Here is a 24,281-nt window from a genome sequence, read left to right as displayed (position 1 = left end):
TGCTATATACCAGAGACATTTTATGGGGGTGGAGTTGGGAATGGGATCAAAAACAGTGGGGGAGGGAGGTGCATTAGACTGTGGTGATGGCACATGGGTGATTTGGTAATGGGAAGCCCATGGGGATTACAACTGAGATGGATACATGCACAAAATGATGTAAAAATAAATTATTAAAAAAAAAAAAAAAGGGCTTCATGGGGCTATCCCTAGTGGTGCAACAGGTTAAAACATTGCATTATGAAGCTCTCTGAAGCCACTGCAGCACGAGTTCGATCCCCAGCCAGGGAGCTGACTCACAAGGTGTGGCAGACCTCTTCTGACTCACCCACTGCTACCCTCAGCAGTATACTTGGTCAATCTGTCTATTCTGCTCCCCACTCTATCTATGGTGAATCCTCTTAACCACCACACCTCTGGCCTGTACCCCAGTTCTGTAAGCATAAATAAATATATATATTTTTAAAAAGACTTCAAAATGACAGTGAAATAAAAACATTTAGGCAAATAAAAATTATGAAAATCTACAATTGTAGGCTCTCACTAAGGGCAATACTAAATTGAATTTGACAAGAAGATGATTTCAGCTGGAAGAACAGAGATTCAGGAATGAATACAGAAAAGGATAAAAGATACATGAATCTTAATAAAGACTGACTGCTTAAAAATACGAACATGTACACATACAACATTTTAAAATAAGATAAAAATGGCATCAAAGACAGGAAGGAAGGATGAGCAAATGGAAACATTCTAATGTCTCTGAATATTCTAGGAGATGGTAGAAAAATTATTAACAATTTCTACTGAATTTAAGTAAGTCAGGGTTTGAGATGCAATTTTTAGAATAACCAGTAATAGAATAGCAAAAGAATGTAAGTTCAAACTAAAAAGACAGACTACAAAGTTTTCACAAGATGTAGAACAAACCAAACACACACATTGCTGGTGAAAATTTAAATTGATACAAGCACTATGAAAACTGCATTATCCACTGAAGCTAAATGAACACATGACTTAGGAATTTCCCTACATACGTAAGAAAATGTTGACAGTACATGCCTAATAGAAATGTTTAAATATATGTATCAAACTATCTTTACTGGGACTATTTATAATAATACTAATCTAGAAGGGAAATAGGCAACAGAATAAATTGAAATAACAGTGAAAATAAATGAAATATCATGATATGAAACATGGTTGACTCTCACAAATACAATGCTGATTAAAAGAAGTTTGACACAAAAAGGATACATGCTGTATGAATTCATTTCTATAACGTTTGGGAGGAAAGACAAAACTAATCTGTGATACTAAAATAAAACTGTTGTTAAATCCTGTGGCTACTTGGAGGGGAGGAGTGATGACTAGGACTTTCTCCTAGTGACTAGGAGAAAGTACCAGATGGGCTTCTACTGATCCCATCTCCTGATCTGGTTAGTCATTAGATAGCATACATCTGTGAAAAATAATCTATTTGTATTCTCATAATTGTGTAATTGTTTGTATATTATTCTTTAGTTTAAACATAGATTAAAAAATCTTGAAGGCTGGTGCTAGGCACAGTACACTAACATACATTTAAAGAGGTATGGACCTAGACCCTAAAACATAGACATTGCTTTAACTAACATTACATTAATAAAATAAGTAATTTAAAAAAATGTCAGATGCAAATGAGTCTTAGGTAAACAAACAAACTGTAAAATAATAATGAAGCCAACAAGAAACTCCAAAAAAGAACAAAATGCAAAAAACATTTTGTACTAAATTTTGTACAATACAAAATACAAAAGAATTTTGTAAAGTACTAAAATAGAAGAAAACATTATTGTCTTGTGCCAGAACAACAGAGAATTCATTATTTATTATTACACATGCCCTCCTTTATGGAAGATTTGGTTATAGTTGTAAGGCAGATTATAAATGCTAACAACTTTGGTATATAAAACACAGATGAAACTAAAACAGGAAAGATGGAAGAAAGAGATGGATGGCTAAAGAAGAGCTACCATATTAACTAAAACAGCTAAAAAAGAAACAGCTAAAAAAAGAAATAAGATTAAGTAATACAACAGTGAAGTAAGTCGGTCAACAAAACACTTGCTATATACTGGCCTTATTTTAACTGGGTAATTAATACAGATAAAGGAACTTTGTTACACCATTCTGTTTATTTTTACTTATGTTTAAAATCTTCCATAATAAAAAGTTGGATTTCTTTAAAATGGTAACCAATAGAAGACTAATGTATCATACACTTATTAAATAAATACTGGATCAAAAATGGGGGGAAGTTGGGTGAATGAAACCTTTCAAGTTTAGAAACATAAAAATACGAAAAATTGAGAGGGGCCTCCCTAGAGGCCTAGAGTTAGTTTCAGCACTGTCACTACTACGGACTGAGTTCAAAGCCCTCTAAGGAGCTAACCCATTTTAAGGTCGTGGCTGGGGCAAGACTGGAGTAGGAAAGAGGAACTTAAAACTGCTGCCCCTTGCATTCCAGAAACCTACTTCTTAGACCCCTGTGGGGTTGTTGAACCTTGCCAGGAGTGCAATAAAGTTCCTGCCTGTCAGAAACTTTGCCTGGATCTTTACTGCAACAAACCTTTCACCCACATTTGGTGCAGGAGACCTCTCCTGTCTTTTCCATTGCTCCCCTCAGCAGTGTATTTCAGTAAATCTGCCTATTCTGCTCCCTACTTTGGTTCTAGTGAATCCTCTAAGTCCCCACACCTCTGATCTATACCATTCTTCTATGTCCCACAAAAAAAGATGAAAAATTGAAACACAGAGGATACTTAGGTCCCTAGAAATGATTAAAATAGGCTGCCTCCCAGAAGTCAAAGGAATAATAAATCTTTATCACTTAAACTGATCATTTTAATGAAATACTTTTTATTAAAAATTTGTTTAAAAAAAAAACTGGCACAATTCAGTGGAGAATTTTTCCAATATTCACCACAGATATGGTGTTATAAATTAAAAGTGGGGAATGATACCGGTAGCTAGAGAGCCTAAATTGCTATGTGCGGTGCCCCCTGGAGGAGTTTGCTGGTAGAAAATAGTGTGTCTGAGGAGAATGCTATAAGTGGGGTGAAGCAACAGCAAAAGTATATAAGGAAGCTCTGCAGAAATGGAGTGGGGGGAAGGGGTGCCAGCTGTGGCTGCAGAAGTGTGGCATAATGATGGCAGCAAAGGCTGTAGGAAAGCTCCGTGAGGGCTTTGTGGAGCTGAGCTTTGTGGACACAGCCACATGGCAGAGGCTTTGTCTAAGTAGTCATTTTGGAAAAGTTTTACTAAGCCTGGCAGAAAAAGGGAGACCAGGAGAAACAGGCATCTTGTTGAAGCATGGCGTGGAGAAAAAGGGAGACCCGGAGCCAGGCAGGCATCTTGCTAAACTGCATGAGTGTGGTGTTTCTTAGGTGCTTTGCTGGGACATTCTGTCCACCCAAGGAGTATCTGCCATTGTATCCTTTGTTGTGTTTGTGATTTGGATCCTAACCTACAGTTGGGCTGCCACCATGCCATCTTAGACATGTTTGGTCTATTGTTTGGGAAGGGAGTTGCACATCCTCAGTAGTAGAAAGACACCAACATAATGGTCTTTGTGCAGGACTGGACAGTACTGCACATGACTTTGGGTAAAGTAAACGGCCATTATTGGCCTTAGAAATTCTTGTTCAGGTTTGTTAAATAAATCCCTTTGTTGTTATTCTCTTAAAAAAAAAAAACCTGGCAAAATTTTCCTTGTATAGGTCCTTCACATCTTTTGTTAGGTTTATTCCCAAGTATTTGATTTTTTTTTTGGTTTCAATTTTAAAAGAAATGGCTTTCTTGACTTCTTCTTCAGATTAAGCATGTATAGGAAAACTACTGATTTTTGTGTGTTGATTTTGTAACCTGCTATTTTGCTCAATTATTTTGAGTAGTTCTTCTATGAAGTATTTATGATTCTCCATATATATTTCCATTATCACCAGCAAATAGTGATAGTTTTATTTCTTTCCTTATTTGGACTCCTTGTATGAATTTCTCTTGTTTTATTGCTCTGGCAAGAACTTCTAGTATTATGTTGAAGAGGAGTGGTAAGAAGTGGGCATCCTTGTCTTGTTCTTGATCTTCATGGAAAGGCCTTTAGCTTTTCACCATTGAGAATAATATATATATATATATTTATATATATATATATATATATATATATATATATATATAATGGAATACTATTCAGCAATCAAAACAGATACACTCATGCCATTCACAGCAACATAGATGATAGATGGAGCTGGGAGGAATTATGCTCAGTGAAATAAGTCAGAAGGAAAAAAAAATATCAAATGGCTTCACTTACAGAAGGAATTTAAAAGAAGTAAATAAGATGGGGGAGGGAGTGCATTGTTATTATAATAGAAAACAAAAACAGACAAGTATAAACCAGAGAGATCCTACAGGGAGGGGAACAGAGAGGGAGCAGAAGGAGGGAGGAATGTGGGGGGCTATGGTGATGATGAGTGGGGGAGAGGGGAAGTAAACATTATTACAAAATGAACAATAATGCAAATAAACAATGTAAATTTAAAAAATAAATAAAAATGAACTACCCAGTAATTCAATAATCTCACTTCTGGGTATTTACTCAAAGAACACGAAAACACTAATTTGGAAACCTATATGTAACCCTATGTCCACTGCAATAGCCAAGCTGTGGAAAAAAACACAAATGCCCGGCCACTGATGACTAGATAAAGTTATGGTATGTATATGTAATGGAATACTACTCAGCCACAGAAAGGGTGAAATCTTGCTCTTTGAAATAACATAGATGGACCTAGAAGAGATTGTGATAAATGGAATTGTTAAGGGGAAGGATGTCCTAAAAGAACTCTACAAAGTTTGGTGGACTCCACCTCTACTCCAGCTTTCTGGATTCCATCCCTTATTCCAGTGACTGGAAAACTACAACTCCCAGCAGTACCAAGGAGAGAACTGCAAGGACTGGATTACTGCACTCATCTGTGGACTATTAAAAAAAATAAATAAATAAACTGGCAAGTTAATAGAAAAAATGGAGGCAGTTAAGATAGTTAATCACTTATACTTTAAACAAATAGTCCATAAAATATATAAGATCTAACCAGCAAAGTAAGAAGAAGAAAGACAAATACTGGGTGGTTTCACATATATAATTAGAGAAAGCAAACAAAGATTAAAGACAAACCTTGAAAGCTGACCAGAGAGCTGAGGCTTTGGGGGTGGGGAGTGGTGAGGTTTAGACTCCCACCAGAAGGAAGGAGAAAAGGAGGGGTAAAAACAGGAGGGAAAGAGCATATGATTTATGACCAAGGGTACCAGAAGAGGGATTTGGTGGGGTGGAAGCAAAGGAGAGATTACTGGGGTTTGGTGGTGGGAGTGGTAAAATACATTTCTAAAGGTGTGAACCTATATGGATAAGACATATATTGTGATATAAATCAACATTACCTCAATAAACATAACTACAAATGTGTGTGTGTGTATATAGGATCTATGATATATTTAAACAATACACCTACCAAATACCCTTTTCAGAGACATCATAATTTTCAGATTATGCTACCTTAAAATGAAGATAAATTATTCTACTACATTATCTCCTAATTTTAATTAATTTTGTAGCTTACTCAAATCAAATTCTGAAAGCACTGAAAAATACTGTATTTTACCATTATGACCTAAATATAAGCAAGTAAATTTGCCATATTTCTAAACAGGTTGTATTAAAAGCTGATGACATAATGTATAAGAAAACAATTTATCTTACCTCTTTTTCTTCACCAACTTGGTCCAAACTCTCATGACTTGAAGGATTATATGGAATTACTAAAACCCCAATTCCAAACAAAAGAAAAAAAACACATTACCCAAATTTGATTTAAAAAAAAAATCTGATTTTTCAGTTTTTATTTCTGAGTAAGTTTTCAACTTTTAAAATTAAGTATCTGTCCTAACTGCAAATTGCATTTCAATGAGTTAAATCCTAATCTTTATAGAGAAGAACCAATCAGTCGTCAATATTACTTTAACAAATATTTTTGCTATTTTTTAAAAATTTCTGTTCTTTAAACATTAATCCAACAACTTCTGAAATAAATGACTCTATAAATCCTACTTATTTTGTAGCATGACTAGATACAGAAGGTCTCTGATTTTCATGCTTCTTTTAAATTCAAAATGCTGTGCTGACTTTCATACCTCATAGATCAAGAAAATAAATGACAAAGACAGAACTCATCTTTACTCCCTGAAGTTATTCTGGGACAAAAAATCCTACATTCATATAATCAGTTCTCTCCATGAATAAGGGGCTGTATTCTATCCTCCCTAAAAAACTCCTTTGCCTCCCTTTTGATTTAGCTTAAATCATGTTGTTGTGCTTTATTTCACTGCTCTCCAAAGATCCCAGATACATATTTAAGGTTTGTACCTATTTGGTGTTTTAAATAACAATCTTTTTTCAATGTTCTATACTGGATCTCTATCTTTTACATAATTTCTACTTTTGATAATAAAACTTATAAAAACATGTGAACACAAGTTCACTGTATACAGTCATTATTGAAAAAAAAAAACAACTAGATATGCTGAATTTAAAGGGATCTGAAAAGTAACTTTTCTGAATTAGATAAGTCATTTTCAAATGCCAAATTTGTTAAGTATTGTGACTGATATTACCACTGCAAAATACAATTAACTAACTTTTACTTGGGACAAAAGTATATATTTTAAACTTGGGTGAAAGCGTCACCTAAAGGAATCTTTAAATGATACTTTGTTGATGAACAATGGTTCATGCCATTACTTTTCTTACCTGTCTGTGCATGTTCTGAATGCATGGATGACTGATCTATGGTCATGAGTGGTTCCTACAAACATTTCCAAAAATAGGGGAATTAGTGGATTCTTTTAAACACCAATACCTCTGGAGATCCAGAAACATCATAATTTCTATGAGAACTGGCATATTAAATTTACTTGAAAGACTATAACTTATAAAGTAAGAATTCTATAACTAAATTTGTTATAATTATTTAACTATTACATCTTAATTAGCATCTCAGTTATTTAAACTATAGATTATCTGCCACTATATTAATTTTTAATCTTATTGTATGAAACTATACAAGACTCTTCTAAATGAGTTAATGTTAGTCACATTTTACATATAACAAAAGAAATATAAAATTAGTTACAAGCTATCAATTACAGTAAACACCTACACAGTCTAAATTTGTTTCTTATACTACATATTCTTCCTTTGAGTTCCATATATACACTTTAAGTCTTTGGCTAAGGCAGACAGATAGATTTCATGTCAATAAACCTCTTGAAATTATATGTAAAATCTTAGGGGTGTCCCATTATTTGAAGATTCTCAAAGATGTCAGTGATCCAAAAAAATAAAAGTACCTCCTGGAAACAGACTTAACCAACTAAGTAACACTAATATCAGGAACAATACTAATTTAAACAAAAATGTTACAATGAATTCATCTAGATTAATATTTCGATCAAGTTTAGTGAATATCAGCAGGGAAGGGTAAACTTGAAAAGATGCATTAATCATACAATTATCACTTTAAGGCTAACTATAGATTCATGGATTTTTCAATGCATTTAGCACCATCCTAAGATGTCAGTGAGTCACTAACTGCCCCCTCTTCTACACTTAAGAAGCCATTACCTGAGAATGTTCAAAAATATCAACAGTAATTGCATTCTCAATTTTTGGCCTTCTGTTTTCTTTAAGACTGCATTTTCACCTTACTAAACTGAACTTTCTTTACTAGCTAAATAACTTTAATACCAAACAGCCGCCAATTTATCATGTACTTTCTTTACTAGCTAAATAACTCTAATACCAAATAGCTGCCAATTATCATGTACTTTTGCAATGTTCAAAGAGCTATAAACAAACATGCTATAACAATTTAGAAAGATGCATCCAGATCTTTTTAAAAATGCATATCCTTTAAACCAGTAATTCAATTTCTGTATCCCTAGATAACAACAGATTTACTAGGAAATTCATTATGATTTTCTTTCTAGAAAAATTTAGAAAATAACTCAAATGTTCACTCATGGGAACAGATTAAATAAATTACAGCATAGACATCTAACAAATGTGCTAAAAATGATGAAGATATAGATAACAAAAATACCTTACAAAAATGTTAGAAAACAGTACATATATGGTCTCACTTTTATTTAGTATGTAATTGAATGCGACAAAGCCATGCATATGCCTTTGATAAACATTCCTTCTTGTATAAAGTAAGCAGTCTGAAAATAAACCACAAAAGGCCAAGAACTAGAATCTAAACAAACCTTATACATCCAACTATAATATAGGGGACAAGAGAAATTTAAACATAACATTGGAAAAATAAAGAGCAAAATTCTGCAACATTTCTACTAACAATTCAATTTCTTTTGTAATTAAATTGTGATGGGAAAAAGAGATGGAAGAATCATTAAATTAAAACATCTCTAAGATACATACCAACTAATCACAACTATGCACTTTATCTGGATCCTGATTTATAATAAAAATTAAAAAAACAAAATCATAACATTTATGAGACAACTGAAATTTTGAACATTTCTTAGATGGATATTTAATATCAACAGAGAAATCTAATGGAATTTGATGGAAATGATTTAAAAAAAAATAGTTTTCCTGTCTGAAAAACAGTTTTTTAGAAGAATCCTTATCATATAAAGATACATATTGAACTATGTCTGGGATATATGCCAAAATGAAGGCAGGTTAAGTGGGTAGGGGTATAGAAACAAGATTGGTTTTGAGCTGATAACCATAGCTAGCTGAGTGGTACATGAAAGTTCATTATACTGTTTATGGATATAAATTTGCATAAACTAGAAGGCTGTACATCAAGTGTCAAGTTTACATGGCTTGTTTCATAGGGAATTTTAATTTTTTTTCTTTATTCATCTGTATTCTACATTGTCTCTATAATAAACATGCTTAAATTATATATATATATTTAAAATAGGAAATGAAAAAAATTTAAATGCAAAACTCCCCAGTAATCTCTCACTTTAGATAGATTAGCTAAATCTCTTAACTGATCTCTCCTTAGTACAGACGCTAAATTTAATTAATAGAAGTTGTAGTTAATGAGCTTAACGAAGAGAAATGATTTCTTAAATGATTTTTTCCCAATTTCTTTCTAATTTAGAATAGGTTTTATAATAGGTGAAACAAAGAAATTCCTATATTCTGCAAACAAATTTGTAATAACAATTCCCAAAACCACACTACGTTATCTGGGCTATAAAGCATTCTTATTCATATTCTGTAATAACAGTATTGAGTTCTGATTCCTTAATATCTCCCTACTTTAACTTTTTGTTCAAGTAGGGTTATCAAAAAAGTGCTACTAAAAAAAAAGAGAAACGATTCGTCTTACTGTTTGCAAAGAATGCCGCCCACATTCAATTGTGACAAGCTTGTGGCACTTCTTATGAACCAGGAGTTTGCAGTTGATGCACTTATATCCCTGGCGTCCAAGTCCCCATATTCGGTCTGTGCAGATGGCACAGTGAGCACGCTGTAAACAAACAGTAATTCAACAATGTTTTATTAACAAGAAAAGATTATAGTCATTATAGTCATATGAATAGTTTGTTCATAGTAATGAAATTTTGGTTTTTCCTTAAGTCCATTCATTCCCTTTATCATATACAATTTCTTCAAAGTTAGAGTGGTCAAGGAAATTGTATTAAAGAGACAATGGAATTAGTTAACTAGGCCAAGAATTTTCAGTCTTCACATAATTAAGTTTAGTGTAATAAATAAGAAAAAGTAAACTATAACTCAAAAAAACATATGGCAGGAAAATATGTGCAAGGATTCCTGGCAAATATAAACCTAAACTGTTTGTGTTTAGAGGTCAAAGTAAGGTCTTGCTTAATGAGTAGTAGTAAACCTATAGTGACTTTCCATTTTTTGTTTTAAAGATTTATTTATTCATACAAGAACTGGGATATAAGCCAGAGCTGCGGGGGTGTGAGAGAGGATTCAACAGAGACAAAAGTAGGGAGCAGAGGGTGAGACAGAAGAGGTCTCTGTGCCCTGTGGGATTAGTTCCCTGGCTGGGGACTGAACTTTACAGCCATAGTGCTGACACTTTAACCCCAGCACCACCAGGGAGGCCCTGACTTTCTATTTCAGAGTTTTTTAATTGGTATTACTGGGAATAAGAGTTTGGAAACTCAAGTGGTGGCTATTTACATTTCTGAACTCAAGCACTGGCACTGGTTTTAGAATGGAAATGGAGTCCACAAATCTGTAGTTTTCAAGAGTAGTTTAAATATGACATTCTGAAGACCGACTGTTTTCAAACCTTGCCTCTATAACTTGGTAGTTTTGTCATCTTGAGCAAGTTAACTGCCCTGTCACTCAGTCTCTTCATCTGTAAAATGGAAATACATAGTACTTACCTTACAAGTTTGTTGTAAGGATCAAATGAGTCAATATATGTGTAAGCAAATTGGAAAAATGTTTGGTAAATAGTAGAAATCAGACATGTGTTTGCAATTATTATCTCTAAGTGAAAACTGAAATTATAATATTAAATAAACTTGAAAATAAACTTTACTTATTTCTGACTACCTTGAATTTTATTAAAAAATCCAGGGTGATGTTGAGTTAATTAACCAATGTGGAACATTTTTTTTTTTTTTAAAGGAAAGCCTGTTCCTTTTTTTTTTAAATTTTTTTAATTTTATTTGTACATACAGAACTGGGGTACAGGCCAGAGGCTCAGGGGTGGTGAGAGGCTTCACCAGAGACAGAGGGGGAGCAGAACAGGCAGATCGATAAAGTACACTGCTGAGGGGAGCAGCGGGCGGTCAGGAGAGGTCTGCCACGCCATGTGGTCGCCTCCGGGCCAGGCGGGGATCGAACTCATGCAGAAGTGGCTTTAGCTTCTCGGTGCAGTGCTTTAACCCGCTGCGCCACCAGGGAGGGCCCAGTGTGGAACATTTTTAAGAGTGAAAGAAGATGTTAATTACAACTACCTCAAGACAACAAGTGTATTGCCCCAGGAAAACTACTTATTCCTTTAAAGAGTACCTTTCTTTCACAGAAGAGAAGAAAAAGACAGGTATCTCAAATTATCAACATGTAACAAAGTTTACCCTGTTAAAACGCTTGGCTTGAAAAGTGTGACCATTTGCACAATAAAGTTTTCTCCAGCGGCGTGCACCTCTGCGGTAGATGGATTCTGAAGAAAGATTAAAAAAGAAAGGAGCAAGTGTGAATGAAAGTAATTTTATGATTAAGTCTGTGATTTTTTTTTAAATGATATTCATTGTGTGAAAAAAATACATGATAAAAACCTAAAAGTAAAAAAAAAGTATTAAAAATAATACTGAAAAAAAAAAAAAAACAAACTCAAAGTGAAAAAACTAAAAGGAACTAGAACAAAGCCTAAGGAGTATAAATATTTTAATAATTTATTAAAGATAACTTCTTGAAGGAACATTCCTCAATATGATAAAGCCATATCTGACAAACCCACAGCCAATATTATCCTGAAAGCCTTTCCTTGGAGACCAGGAACAAGATAAGGGTTTCCACTATTGCCACTGCTCTTCAACATAACATTGGCAGTTCTAGCCAGAGCAATAAGACAGGAAAAGGACATATAAAGGATACAAATAGGAAAAGAAGTAAAACTGTCTTTATTTGCAGATGATATGTTAATTTATGTGGAAAACCCTAAAAACTCCATAGAGAAACTAATCAAAACAATCAACCAGTTAGTAAGGTAGCAGGATATAAAATCAACACACAAAAGTCAGAGGCCTTCCTATATACAACCAACCAATCAGAAGAAGCAGAAATAAAAAAAAACCCATCCCCTTTTCAGTTAAAAAGAATCTCATACCTGGGAATCAACCAAACAAGAGAGATTAAAGACTTATACAAAGAAAACTACAAAACACTGTTAAAAGAAATAAGAGAAGACACCAAGAAATAGAAAGACATCCCCTGCTCATGGATCAGGAGAATTAACATCATCAAAATGACCATTCTACCAAAAGCGATACACAGATTTAACACTATTCCAATAAAAGTCTCAATGACATTCTTCAAAGAAATAGAACAAATATTGATGAGATTCATATGGAACCACAAAAGACCATGAATAGCCAAAACTCACATGACTAAAAACAAATCCCAAACTTCAAGCTATACTACAAAGCCATAATAATCAAAACTGCATGGTACTGGAACAAGAACAGACACACAAACCAGTGGATTAGAATAGAAAACCCAGATATAAACCCACAGGTTTATGGGCAGCTTATCTTTGACAAAGGAGCAAAGAAGATACAATGGAACAAAAAAAGTTTGTTCAGCAAGTGTGCTGGGAAAACTGGGAAGCTACATGCAAAAAAATGAAACTAGATCACTACCTCACACCATGGACAAAAACCAATCAGAGTGGATTAAAGACCTAGACATAAGGACGGAAACCATAAAATACCTGGAAGCAAAGATGGGCCAAACACTATACAACATACACATCAGCACCATCTTTACAGATAGAGCACTCAATGCAACGATAGTGAAGGCAAGGATAAACAGATGGGACTACATCAAGTTAAAGAGCTTCTGTACAGCAAAAGAGACATTATAAAAAACAGACAGACAGCCCACGGATTGGGAAAAAAATTTTCTCACACAAAAGTAGTGATAAAGGATTGATCACAAAGATATCCAAAGAACTGATGAAACTCAACAAAAATAAACAACCCCATCAAAAAATAGGCAGAAGAGCTAAGAAGACACTTATCCAAAGAGGAAATGCAGATGGCCAACAAGCATATGAAAAAATGTTCAACATTACTTGTAATAAAGGAGATGCAAATTAAAACCACAATGAGATACCACCTCACCCCGGTAAGAATGGCACATCATAAAACAACAACAACAAATGTTGGCGAAGATGTGGAGAAAAAGGAACTCTCCAGCACTGCTGGTGGGAATACAAATGAGTACAACCACTATGGAAAACTGGAGCTAACAGTTAAAATGGAGCTTCCATATGACCCAGCAATCCACTCCTAGGTATCTACCCAAAAGACACAATAACGCTGATTCAAAAAGGTACCTGCACCCTCTGCTTTATTTATAACTGAAAAGACATGGAAACAGCCCAAATGCCTAAAAGTAGATGGCTGGATTAAGATGTGGTACATATACACAATGGAACATAACTCAGCAACCAAAAAAAATAAACACATGCCTTTGTAGCAACATGGATGGAGCTGGAAAAGATCATGCTTAGTGAAATAATCCAGAAAGAAAAGGAAAAATACTGGATGGTTTCACTCATAGCAGGAGTATTAAGGACCAGGGGAGAAAATAATAATGATGATCAACTATATACCAGACACATTTTACAGGGATGGAATGGGAAATGAGATAAAAAATGGTGGGGGGAAGTGCACTGGACTATGGTGATGGCACATGGATGATTTGGTGATGGGAATCACACAGGGATTTCAACTGAGATGGAAAAAGGCACAAAATGACATAAAAATAAACTATTACATTATTAAAATAAATAAATAAAAACCTAAGCTGGAAAATAAATAAATGGAACTATTTGCATAACAGAAGGAAATATGGAATTTTCAAATAACTTTAGAGTGTGTTGAGTGTTCTGTAACTGTGACTCAAAACTTAGAAGCCATAAAATTAAATGTAGATAAATTAAATGACAGAGAAATGTAAATATCACATATGGCAAAAATAAAGCATGAGCAAAGTTAAAAAAAAGAAAACTTCCTGCTAAGACATTAAAAAATAGGTCCATTAACAATTTTAAAAGAACAGTGTGCTAGTAGCCACCTACTCTCAAATAATACAAAAATCAAACAAACAAGTGTGTTTGTTACATATATGAATGTGATGGAGGCTTAAGACTAGAAAAGTTGGGGTTGAGGTGTGGTAACACCCAAAACTGAAGGTGGGGATGGAAATGATTAGTTTCACCATTAAACCAGCTATTGAAATCCTTAACTGTGGCTAGAGATGGGGATATGGGAACTGTCTATCATTATTAACAACTGCTATAATAGCAAATATCTGTAGGCAATGACCAGAGGTAGGAATATGGAGATTGATGGCCCTTACCATTAACCCAACTATACCTAGAAGTGAATCACAACAGATTAAAATTTTCACAAAAAAATTTAACCCCTCCCTCCAAAAGGAACACTGTATTAGAACAACTCCTACCTGGAAAAATACAGTTCTTGTCCTCAGACTGACAATGTCTATGCAGGTGTCCCTTTAAACAAAACTCTCCCCACCTCTCCTCCCCCCACCCACCCCCAAAAACGTCGTAGCAGCAGCAACTTTCTGCCTACTCACTTCTATGCAGGTGTCTCTTTTTACCTTTTTTCTAATAAACCTGTTATTTTAAAAGGCAGCCTTTGCCTGTTTTAGTTTATGGAAACCTTAGTATTCTTATAGTGTGCTGCTAGAAAGTGAACTCTGCTGAAATGTTTCTCAGAGGTAACCCAAAGACCCTGTTCACCCCACATTTTTTTTTTTTAAGATTTATTTATTTATTCGTACAGAACTGGGATATAGGCCAGAGATACAGAAGGTGAGAGGATTCACCAGAGACAGAGCGGGGAGCAGAACAGGCAGATCGAGGAAACACACTGCTGAGGGGAGCAGCGGGCGGGCCAGGAGAGGTCTGCCTCGCCATGTGGTCTCCTCTGGGGCAGGCGGGAATCGAACTCATGTGGAAGTGGCTTAAGCTTCTTAGTGCAGTGGTTTAACCCGCCGCGCCACCAGGGAGGGCTCCCAAACCCCACATTTTATCAGAGCATGTACATGTGTGTGCTGTACACTTAAAAAATCGGATAAAACAAACATGGAAAATGGAAAATGTTAACCTTGGTGAATATTGGCAAGGGATACATGAATACTTTGTTTTCAATATTGTTTCAACTTCTCTATAGATTTGAAACTCTCTGAAATTAAAAAACCAGTAAGATCACAACTAAAGATTAACTTCATTTTCCTTTCAAATGCTCACTAGACAGTTATAATAATATGTAATTAAGAACTGCGTGATTTTGAGCTAGCAAATATCAATTTAGACAGCCACTAGTAAACTTTAAATGGAAGAAGAGAATCAAGTGGATTAAAAGGTGCTATTTATGATTTCTTTTTAGTTGTGCCAGAAATGAACTCTTTTTCAAAGATGTGAATTACATAAATACTCACTATCTTCTCCTGGACAGGGCATTCCAGGACGTTCTGGTACACAAGGAAATACTGAAAGGAAATAAATTGAAATTAATACAGCACATTTAAAACATATGTTATAAATTTATTTTAAACTCTATCAAAAAAAAAAAATCAACCCAAATGTCAACCTCACCCCTCTTGACCCAAGATTCTTAATGTGGTCAGTATTATTTTTTGAAGGGATACATTTTATTAAGGCTATCTAAAGTAAATTCTAGAAAAGCAAAACCTATGAACAATGCATTAGAAGCTCAAATTACTTATTCTAGTTCCTGTTGTATCCATTATTGATATTTTTTTGTCTTTTGCGATATCATTAACTACTATCTCTTAAACCTTGAAAACAGATGTGACACTGTGGGAAAAGGAAGTAAAATATAAAATTAACTCTTTAATACTAGTCAGTAATTTCTTTAAGCATTCATTCTAGTTTAGTTCTAGAAAGACATGACCAAAAAATGTATAACTTCTAGAGCTCTACTATGATCAACAAATTATAGATTCCTTGGAGTCACTAAATCAAATTATGAAGACAGAAAAATTCAGACTATTGTGTAAATTAAAAAAAAAACTATAAAGAAAATACAAGGAAATAATAAAGTCTTAAATAATTCATTATACTATAAAAAGATTTATAGCTGTTTCAAATTTTACTTAGAGAGTTCTCTAGATCTGGCCCAGAGCTCTCAAACTGTTAACATGAAATACTGCCAATGTGTAACAATTAAATAAAGCATATTAAGTGACTCTGTGTGACACGAAAAATTTGTGGGATAGTATGATAGAATGAAAAGAGCACAGATTTGAATCAGAATACCATCTAGACTGACAACTCGGATTTATAATAATTGTTATACATTATCCTCTTCTACACCACACCATTACTTACCTCTCAGGGTGGTTGACATTTAACACACTAATGTCTATCAATAATTATGTAAATGATTTCACTGTTAACCCCTCAACAAAAGGAAACTTAAGATGCCTTTGAAGAAGGAAACAATAGGCTCTTATAGGCTCTCGTACTTAAAATCATTTAAGCTCTTCTTTTAAATATGAAGATAATCACATTTTATACCCAAGCAAGCATAAACAACACAAATTTACAGATTGCCTTTTTCTTCTCTAGCATTTGAGAAACTACTGAATAAAGAAAATTACATAGCTATAAGAGGTAATGATTAAGAACATAAGGACTATGTTTTTAAATTTAAGAAGACAGGATTACTTCCAAAAGAGTCAGAAATGACTACACTTTACCATGAATCAAGAGCTCAGAGTCCTTGTTTAGTTCATAAAGTCTAAAAGCTTCTTCTAATTCCAACTGAGATGATACTGTACATGGGTCTCCTAAAAAATATAAAAGTAAAGTAAACTCAGTATCTTTTATGATTAGTAAAAAATTTCTATTATTTGAAAATTTGAGAAAATATTACACATACACACGTAGCAACAATATCTTTTAAATATTTATTTACATAATTTTATTCTCTAAAGTAAGTAACATAACTTCCATTCTATTTCTATGGCCTATTGCATGAGGCTCATGGGTAACAAATTTTATACATACTAAAAATTGTATAGGTTCTCAGTATTGTATAGGTTCAAAATGTACCAAACAGATTTCTACCTTGACCACATTTTAGAGGGTTACTGCAATATGGCTAATGGCCAGGAACAAGCTTTCTGTTACCTGTTTCTTTAAAAGAGGAAGTGAAAGAGGTTCCATTTGCAAAATATAGATGGTTAGAGTTCTCCATGTAATAATTTTGTCAAATTTTTCCTTTCACCTGAGAGCCTGATCAAGAAGGTCACAGAAAGAAAGCACAGTTACAAAAGTACTTTGGACTGAAAAACAGTCCTAATTGAGCTGCTTTTAAAAGTTAATGCATAAGTTTAATGAACTTACATAGAAAAGGAAAAGGAAAAGACACCATTCTACCAGACAAAGAACTGAGTCATATCTAGCAATCAGTGAGATGGCACATTTTCTGTAAAGGGTGCTCCTCAAAGAAAATCATTTAGAATATTGAAGGGAAGGAGTGATGAGTTACTGTTTAATGAGTATAGAGTTCCAGTTTGTGAAGATGAAAATATTCTAGAGATAATGTCATTTATTGTGGTTAGCCTCACTATAACTACATTAGCAATGAAAAAAAAAACCACACAGTGGCATGGTGCCAGTTCCAGACTTCATCATGAAAAAGGTCTGGCACCTTTTGCTTTTGTGCTTTTGGGAGTCATAAGCCACCATGTAAGAATGAGAGAAAACCACTGAGAAGAGCAGATTTGCACCAAGACTGAGAAAAAAGCACGTATGCCAGCATTACAGATGAATTTCTAGGTGATTCTAGATGCAGCTGGCGATTGGTCACTGCATTCACTGCTTCCAGTTAATCCAACAAACCAACTGACTCAGTGTAAATACATATATATAATAAAATGGTAGAGTTTTGCTGAAGCTAGTAAACCTTGAAGTGATTTGTTATGTCACAAACATCTTCCTACCATTTTCCAAGAGGAATCCAGAAAACTGGTGACTTACTGACAAAAGCCACTTCATTTGAAAAGCCTTACCCAAAACAAGGTAGTAGTTCACATTTTCTTCCCTCTCACAAACCAACATTCGTTTGATCCCCTTACCCTTCCCTCTTAACCTCACAGTCCTCAGGATATTTATTAATGGGATATTTATTAATGTCTACTAGATTTTGGGAGTGTTTTTTAGTTTACTGAATTATTGCTATATAAATACCCATTGTTTTTATTATTGTAACTTAGTTTACTGCATTCAATTTTCTCAAAGTTCCTCCATTTTGTAGAAAATGGCTGCATTTCACCTCTTCTTATGGCTATATGATACTCTATGGTCTGTATATACATTTTCTTAACCCAATCATTTGCTGATAGACACTCAGAATGCTTCCTTGTCATTGCCATTTTGAATAATGCTGTTACAAACATTGTGTAACACATGAAAATTTTTGTTGGTGGTTTCATAGTCTGTGGATAGATACCCAAGAATGGGACAGAAGGGCAATACAGTATTAACATTGTTAAAGAAAGAATCCAGACTGTTTTCCATAATGGTTGTACCAGTTTACATTCCCACCAACTGAGTTCCTTTTCTCCACATTCTTTCTAATATTTGTTTAAATGTATGCCATGCTCACAGAAGTGAGGTAGTATTTTATTATAATGACTTTAATTTGCGTCTCTCTTATTAGAAATAATTTTTTTTCACAATTATTTTGTTTTTCTGGATAACCTCTGGTGAATTATCTCTTCATACCTACTGTCCACTTATTCATTTGGTAGTTTGTTTATTGTTGTTGATAAATTGTATGAGTTTTTTATATATGTTGGCTATTAATTCCTTATCTCTCTACTTTATTATACTGTTATATACTGTATCACTGTACTAATATAGTATGTAAGTATTTTCTCCTACCTAACAGGGCATGTATTAGATTGTCTCATATTTTCTTTCATTGTACAGAGCTTTTTAACTTGAGGCAATCCCACTATTTATTTCTGCTTTTAATTCCTTTGCCATAGGGGATAAGTCACCAATAATACCCTTATTGTTGTTATCATGGACTATAATAACAATATTTTCCTCTGTGTGTTTACTTGTTTTAATTTTATAAATTTTTAATTTTATAAATTTTTTTTATAAATTTTTAATCCACTTGGAGTTTATTTTTGATTATGATGTTACTGAGCAACACAATTTCAATCTTTCATGTATTGCTTTCCAATTTTCTCATCACCATTTATTAAATAGACCTTCCTCTCCCATTTTGTGGCGAAAGCTGTTTTACCTTTTATTAACTGCTGGTGTGTATATATATATATATATATATATATATATGGTCTTATTTTTGGGTGTTTGACTATTCCATTGGCTTGTGGCTTGTGTAACTATTTTTTGAACTATACTACATTGTTTTTACTACTGTAGCTTTATAATAAAGTATGAAGTCGGTAATGCGATTCCTCCATCTCTCTTCTTTTTTCTTAGGGTTGCTTTTGCAATTTAAAGTCTTGTATGGTTCCACAGATATTCAATAAGCTTCCTTTCAATTTTTAATACTGTTGCTTTATAGTAAAGTATGAAGTCAAGTAATGTGATGCCTCCGTTTCCCTTCTTATTTTCTTAGGGTTGCTTTTGCAACTCAACATCTTGTATGGTTCCATGAATTTTCGATTAGCTTTCCCTCCGTTTCTTTGAAAAATATTGCTGGTATTTAATAAAGGCTGCATTAAATTTTTGTATATCATTTTAGGAAGTATAGTCATTTTGATTATACTGGTATTCCCTATCCATGAGCATGGGATATCCTTCCACCTCTGTATATTGTATCAACTCCTTTTGTGTTATGTTGTATACAGCTTTTATCTCCATTTGGCTTTTTCTGAGGTATTCAATTCTTTCTGAAACAATTATAAATATAGTTACTTTCCTAATTTTTTTTCTTTCTCCTTGTCATTTATGTATAAAGAATTTTATATGCTGATATTGTAACCTGGTATGTTATTAAAGGCATCCCTGGTGGTGCCAAGGGGTTAAAGCTCAGCATCATTATGGGCAGCCACTGCACCATGAGTTCATTCCAGTATAGGGAGCTAATCCACTTGGTGCAGCAGACCTCTCCTTTCTCACCAGTTGCCTCCTTCATCAGTGTATTTCAGTCAGTCTGCCTGTTCTGCCTCCACTCTGTCTCTGGTGTATCCTCTCAATTCCCAAGGCACACCTCTGACGTATAGCCCAGTTCTTATATGCATATATAGACAAATAAAATAAAACTAATCAATATTGGTTGATTTTAATGTTGTTATAGTTCTACAAAATTTCCCAGAAAGCTTAAAATAATTAAACCAAATCCTGTCCATGATTCAAAAACCTCAAATCTAACCATCTATTTTCTAAGAAACCTTGGTAAACCATTTCATTAAGATTGCCCTGAATTCCTTAATTTCAGAAAAAAGGCAAGATGAGACAAAAATTGACTAAATGCTCTCTGTAGTAGGTGGAAAGTATCTTAAAGCAAAGTTAATTCAGAAATAAACACAAAAGTGAGCAAAGGCAAGGATCCAAAATGCATATAAATTGAATACCTAAGTTAAGAAAAGATCACTGAAAAGATTAAAAGGTTTTCGGAAAAATAAACACAATTCTGCAGGAGGATGATAGGCTAACAGATACAGTTTCTGAAGTTTTATGACTTTTTTTAAAGATTTATTTATTTATTCATAAAGAACTGTGGTACAGGCAGAGATGCGGAGGGTGAGAAGATTCACCAGGTACAGAGCGGGGAGCAGAACAGGCAGATCGACGAAGTACACTGCTGAGGGGAGCAGCCTGGCATGTCACGAGAGGTCTGCCGCCATGTGGATCTCCTCCGGGGCAGGCGGGATCGAACTCATGCGGAAGTGGCTTTAGCTTCTTAGTGCTGTGTTTTAACCCGCTGCGCCACCAGGGAGGGCCAGTTTTATGACTTTTAAAGTTGACTTACACTTTATCTTTTAACTAGCACCTACAAAACATTAAAAAGTCTAGAAAAAAACCTGTAAGTAGTTGTGTGCCTTGGAGAGATATGTATTCTCAATTCATATCACCCTTTATTAGATGGCTACATTTTCCTAGAACAAACAGAAGGACCAGCCAGAGATTACAAAACTGTCAGTAATATAAATGTTATGCTAATGAATTATATTAGTATGAATTACCTAAGTAAGTCCTTTTGAGAGGAGCATCAAAAATCTCTCAGAAGCATTTATCCAGGCTCTTTCCTAGGCTCCAAATCCTAGCTCTCTTTTTTGTACTTTAGTAAAATTGCCTTTTTGAGTATCAGTTTTCTCTCATGTAAAAAGAGGGCTATTACTGATACTGCAAGGGTGCTTAGAAAACGAAAGAGCATAGTTGAAATAATATAATCCAGTATGAATAATTCACTATAGGTATGTTTTTACTACTGCACTTTGATTAAAAATATCAAGAATGTAATTAAATATTATTAAAGGAATCACTATAAACATATTTATAAAAGTACCTATTCCCTTTTACTGGATGTTGTCTTTTTGCCAGACCACTATTGATTTGCTGTTGGTTAAAACTCAGGCCAGATAAAGTACCTGCTTTTAGTAAATACCTAGAGACTGATACTTTTGAATAACCACAAGGAAGTATGAGAACAAGTTAGTGACTATATTCATATCTATTTTGTTTTCTTTTGGACTGAATGTCTTTGGTCCAAGTATTACCTCACTGCTTAATGCTTGAGAAAGCAGGATATAGAACTCATAAGTAAAAGAGTCATTATGAAACAAAGGAGAGGAGAAACTACTGCTCAAAGCCCACTCTATTACTAAAGTTTGAATTTACATCCTAAAACAAGAGTATAAACAGAATGAAATCTGCTCATTCTAATAAAGTTCAACATAACAAAAATCTGTGTATTAATCAGCAGCCCTGGTCTTTGTTCACTGCATCAACATTTTCTTTTGACCAACAGAAAAAGAGAAGAAAATTAAAGAATCAGACCTCAAAAAGTCTAATAAGTATGCAAGATGCATAACATAAAACACATATATAAAAATAGTTATATTAGTTGGGGCCCTCCCTGGTGGCGCAGCGGGTTAAAGCACTGCACTGAGAAGCTAAACTCACTTCCGCATGAGTTCGATTCCCGCCTGCCCTGGAGGTGACCACATGGCGTGGCAGACCTCTCCTGACCCGCCCGCTGCTCCCCTCAGCAGTGTACTTCATTGATCTGCCTGTTCTGCTCCCTACTCTGTCTCTGGTGAAGCCTCTCGCCACCCCTGAGCCTCTGGCCTGTACCCCAGTTCTGTATGTACAAATAAATAAATCTAAAAAAAAAAAAAATAGTTATATTAGATATTTCAATACAGCTGAACCAGTGCCCCACATCTGAAAAAATCAACACAGTCTAAAATCAAAGTTGGCAAGCTCTAACATTTGCCTGAGACAGCATCATCACAATTCTCTCCCTTTTTTTTCTATTCCCACTACCATCATGTCTTTGTGTACTAGGGTCAGAACAGTATAAACCATTTATGAAATAATGATACTAGGCACCTAAAGAGAGCACTGCTTAAAAATAAACATTTTTGCAAATATTTATCATTTCCAAGAATGCTAAGGAAATCTTTCACAAGTCACTGCAAATATATGCTATATAATTTTTAAAGTTAATAAATGTCAGACTTGGTGTTCATGGTTGTCTTTAACACTGATATGCATTTAAAAAAGAATGTGATGGTGTTGATAGTTATCCTTTCAACATAAGCACCAAACACAATAATAATAGATTTCTGCTTTGTTGCTTCATTTTTCTTCAAGTGTAATTCAGTAGTTACAGAAATATATATATGCTGCCCTATCAAACAATACATCCTCAACTTACACTTCTGGATGGAGCAGTAAGATTTAACCCTACACCTAAAACTAACAAAAAAGAAAAACTTTAAACAAAAAACTGAAAAAGAAGTCAAGCAAAGGATTAACTATTTCCAAGCAATTTAAATGCAATTTAGAACAAAACTATAAGAATATAAGAAAATACTCAACACCCATAAAACAAAAGTCACAAATTTCAGAAAATGAAAAAATTTAACCAGGCCTAATATTATTTCAATAAAAATTTAAAAATAAGGAAATGAAACAAGCCATGTGCTCAACAATGAAATACTAGGCATGTGTAAAAGCAGCAGTATGAGACACATAACAGGAAAAACAGAGATCCTAAATTAAAACAGATGAAAGAACTTGAAGACGGGACTATAATAACTATAGTAAGTTCAAGAAGCTAGAGGGTGTTAAGCAAATGAAAGATATTTTAGAAAACCCAAATTGAATGTCTAGACATAAAAACTACAAAGTCTGAAATGAAAAGTGTACTTAAATGAGATTAATGGCAGACAAGACACTGAATTAGTGACCTTAAAGACACAACAATAAAATACTACAAAATGAAATGCAGAGGAAAAGACTTTAAAATAAATAAATAAATAAATAAAAGCATTAGTGAACTTTACAACTTCAGAAGGAGATGACTGATGACAGAAAAAAATGCGAAAAGATAATAGTCAGGGGCCTCCCTGGTGGCACAGGTGTGAAAGTCTCAAAGCTATCAAGCTAATACCAACCACTGCAGATTGAGGAGGTGACCCTCATGGTACAGACCTTTCCTGTCCAACCAACTGCTCCCCTCAGGAGTGTATTTATTTCATTATCTGCCTATTCTGCCCCCAACTATGTCTAGTGACTCCTCTCAACCCCAGCCCCTCTAACCTACATCCCACTTCTTGCATGCATAAATAAAAAAATCTTTAAAAAAGATAATAGCCCAAAAAATTCCAAATTTGACAAAAACTATAAATCTATAGAACTAAGAAGGTCAAGAACTCTCAATACAAGAAACTTGAGAAAAGACCTTTTTGGTAGCACAGGGGTTAAGTCTCAGCATTATCATGCTGTGACAGCTGCAGGCCAGAGCTCAATCCCCAGCCAGGGAGGTGACCCACAATAATAGCACAGCAGACCTCTCCTGTCTCACATGCTGCTTCCCCTCAGCAGTGTATTTCAGTAGTTCTGCCTATTTGGCTCCCCATTATGTCTCTGGTAAATTCTCTCATGCCCTACACCTTTGGTCTGCACCTGGGTTCTTCGATGCATAAATAAATAAATCTTTTTTAAAAAAAGAAACTTGAGGCCCTCCCTCGTGGCGCAGTGGGTTAAAGCAAAGCACTGAGAAGCTAAAGCCACTTCCGCATGAGTTCGATTCCCGCCTGCCCCGGCAGTGACCACATGGCTGGCAGACTTCTCCTGACCCCCCCGCTGTTCCCCCAGCAGTGTACTTCGTAGATCTGCCTGTTCTGTTCCCCCACTCTGTCTCTGGTGAAGCCTCTC

General features: G+C 34.5%; 1 protein-coding gene across 2 annotated transcripts in view; it reads right to left on the bottom strand.

Annotated features, from left to right (window-relative positions):
* PRKCI (protein kinase C, iota) overlaps positions 1–24,281 on the bottom strand; it is a 76,213-nt gene that overhangs the window by 20,738 nt on the left and 31,194 nt on the right. Inside the window, exons 2-8 of one of the 2 annotated variants that reach the window (XM_012734554.1) lie at positions 17,040–17,144; positions 16,607–16,696; positions 15,323–15,373; positions 11,206–11,291; positions 9,474–9,614; positions 6,851–6,905; positions 5,804–5,862 (exon numbers count right to left, since the gene is read on the bottom strand). In XM_012734554.1, the coding sequence (XP_012590008.1) occupies positions 5,804–5,862; positions 6,851–6,905; positions 9,474–9,614; positions 11,206–11,291; positions 15,323–15,373; positions 16,607–16,696; positions 17,040–17,106 (549 nt within the window). In that variant the 5' untranslated portion in view covers positions 17,107–17,144. The remainder of the gene's footprint in view (positions 1–5,803; positions 5,863–6,850; positions 6,906–9,473; positions 9,615–11,205; positions 11,292–15,322; positions 15,374–16,606; positions 16,697–17,039; positions 17,145–24,281) is intronic. The other variant, XM_004674954.2, reaches the window with a different exon arrangement.

The sequence above is a fragment of the Condylura cristata genome, unplaced genomic scaffold, assembly GCF_000260355.1.
Source record: "Condylura cristata isolate star-nosed mole 26May11 unplaced genomic scaffold, ConCri1.0 scaffold00003, whole genome shotgun sequence".
In the NCBI taxonomy this organism is placed as follows: Eukaryota; Metazoa; Chordata; class Mammalia; order Eulipotyphla; family Talpidae; genus Condylura; species Condylura cristata.
This window is presented reverse-complemented; position numbering and strand designations above follow the sequence as displayed.